Source organism: Pteropus alecto, unplaced genomic scaffold, assembly GCF_000325575.1.
Source record: "Pteropus alecto unplaced genomic scaffold, ASM32557v1 scaffold90, whole genome shotgun sequence".
Taxonomy (NCBI): Eukaryota; Metazoa; Chordata; class Mammalia; order Chiroptera; family Pteropodidae; genus Pteropus; species Pteropus alecto.
Genome location: NW_006429894.1, coordinates 250,817 through 252,234, shown reverse-complemented (window position 1 = coordinate 252,234; position 1,418 = coordinate 250,817). Strand labels below are relative to the sequence as shown.

Below are 1,418 nucleotides of genomic sequence, written 5' to 3'. Positions count from 1 at the left end.
GAGGCGCCCGGCGGCGGCGGCGGCATGTCCAAGGCCAGCGCGGCCGAGCTCAAGGTCTTCAAGTCCGGCAGCGTGGACGGCCGAGTCCCCGGCGGGCCGCCCGCCTCCAACCTGCGCAAACAGAAGTCGCTCAGCAACCTGTCGTTCCTCACGGACTCTGAGAAGAAGCTGCGGCCCTATGAGTGGAGCGATGACATGGCCAAGGCGCCCAAGGGCTTGGGTGAGGCCGGCCCCAAAGGCCGCGAGGCCCCGCCGATGTCCAAGACGCTGTCCAAGTCCGAGCACTCGCTCTTCCAGACCAAGGGCGGCCCGGCGGGCGCCGCCAAGACGCCCCTGGCTCCGCTGGCGCCCAGCCTGGGAAAGCCGAGCCGCATCCCGCGTGGGCCGTACGCCGAGGTCAAGCCGCTCAGCAAGGCTCCCGAGGCAGCCGTGAGCGACGATGGCAAGTCGGACGACGAGCTGCTGTCCAGCAAGGCCAAGGCGCAGAAGGCTTCCGGGACCGTGCCCTCCACCAAGGGCCAGGAGGAGCGCGCCTTCCTCAAGGTGGACCCCGAGCTCGTGGTGACCGTGCTGGGAGACCTGGAGCAGCTGCTCTTCAGCCAGATGCTGGGTGAGTCCTGCGCCCGCCCCGCCCGCCGCATTCTCCCGGCAGCTGCGAGAGAAGGTGTGGGGGAGGCGCGCCCCACCCTCCGCGGCCGGCTCTGCAGACCTCGGGTCCGTTATGAGGGGGCATTGCGCCCAGATGTGCAGGGCTGGCCCACCTCCAGATGCGTGTGGCCGAAGTGCGCCTTCTTAAAAATGTCACCGGGAGGGCTCCCAGGCCCTGCTCGGGCTCGCCTTAGGAGGGCCTGGACGATGGAGTGGGGGGGCCACAGATTCTCAGAAGTCGACCACTTAGCTTCCTGCGAAACCCCAGCCCGCTAACGGGAAAATCTGGGGCTGGTGGAGACCTCAGTGGTGCTATGGTCTTGGCAGGCGCGTCCAGCGTCGCTGGGGGCGCGGGGGAGCCGGCAGGAGGACAGATGTGGGGAAAGCAGATGTGAGGCCGTTTGGCCGGAGCAGCGCTGAGGCCCACTTCCTCTGTGGGTCCCCAGTGGAAGCGGAGTCGGATATCCCGGGTGTGGGTTCTGGCGAGGGGACCGTCTGGGGCCGGGGGCGGGGTGGGGGGCGGCCGGCAGCTGTGCGCATCTGGATGCGCGTCTTATCCCTGGGTCGGCTCTGGCCCAAACCCCTACGCCCGGGACTTCAGAGAGCGCGGAGAGGTCTGGGCGCTCGCGCGAGCCTCCGGGCGACTGCGAAGCCGGCGCCCTTCGGCTAATGGAAGCCGACGGGCGGGAAGGGAGGAACAAAGCTCGCTCGGGCGCAGGAAGCGCAGGCAGCCCCCATTGTTCTCGGCGCCTGCGAGCCTGTGGCCGGGA

At 69.3% G+C, this 1,418-nt stretch overlaps 1 protein-coding gene across 1 annotated transcript in view; it reads left to right on the top strand.

Moving 5' to 3' along the window:
* The first annotated feature begins 7 nt into the window (after positions 1–7).
* The window catches only part of LOC102894607 (neuron navigator 1), a 41,476-nt gene continuing 40,065 nt past the window's right edge, over positions 8–1,418 (top strand). The window contains exon 1 of the mRNA XM_015587322.1: positions 8–610. Within this exon, the coding sequence (XP_015442808.1) occupies positions 25–610 (586 nt within the window). The 5' untranslated portion in view covers positions 8–24. The remainder of the gene's footprint in view (positions 611–1,418) is intronic.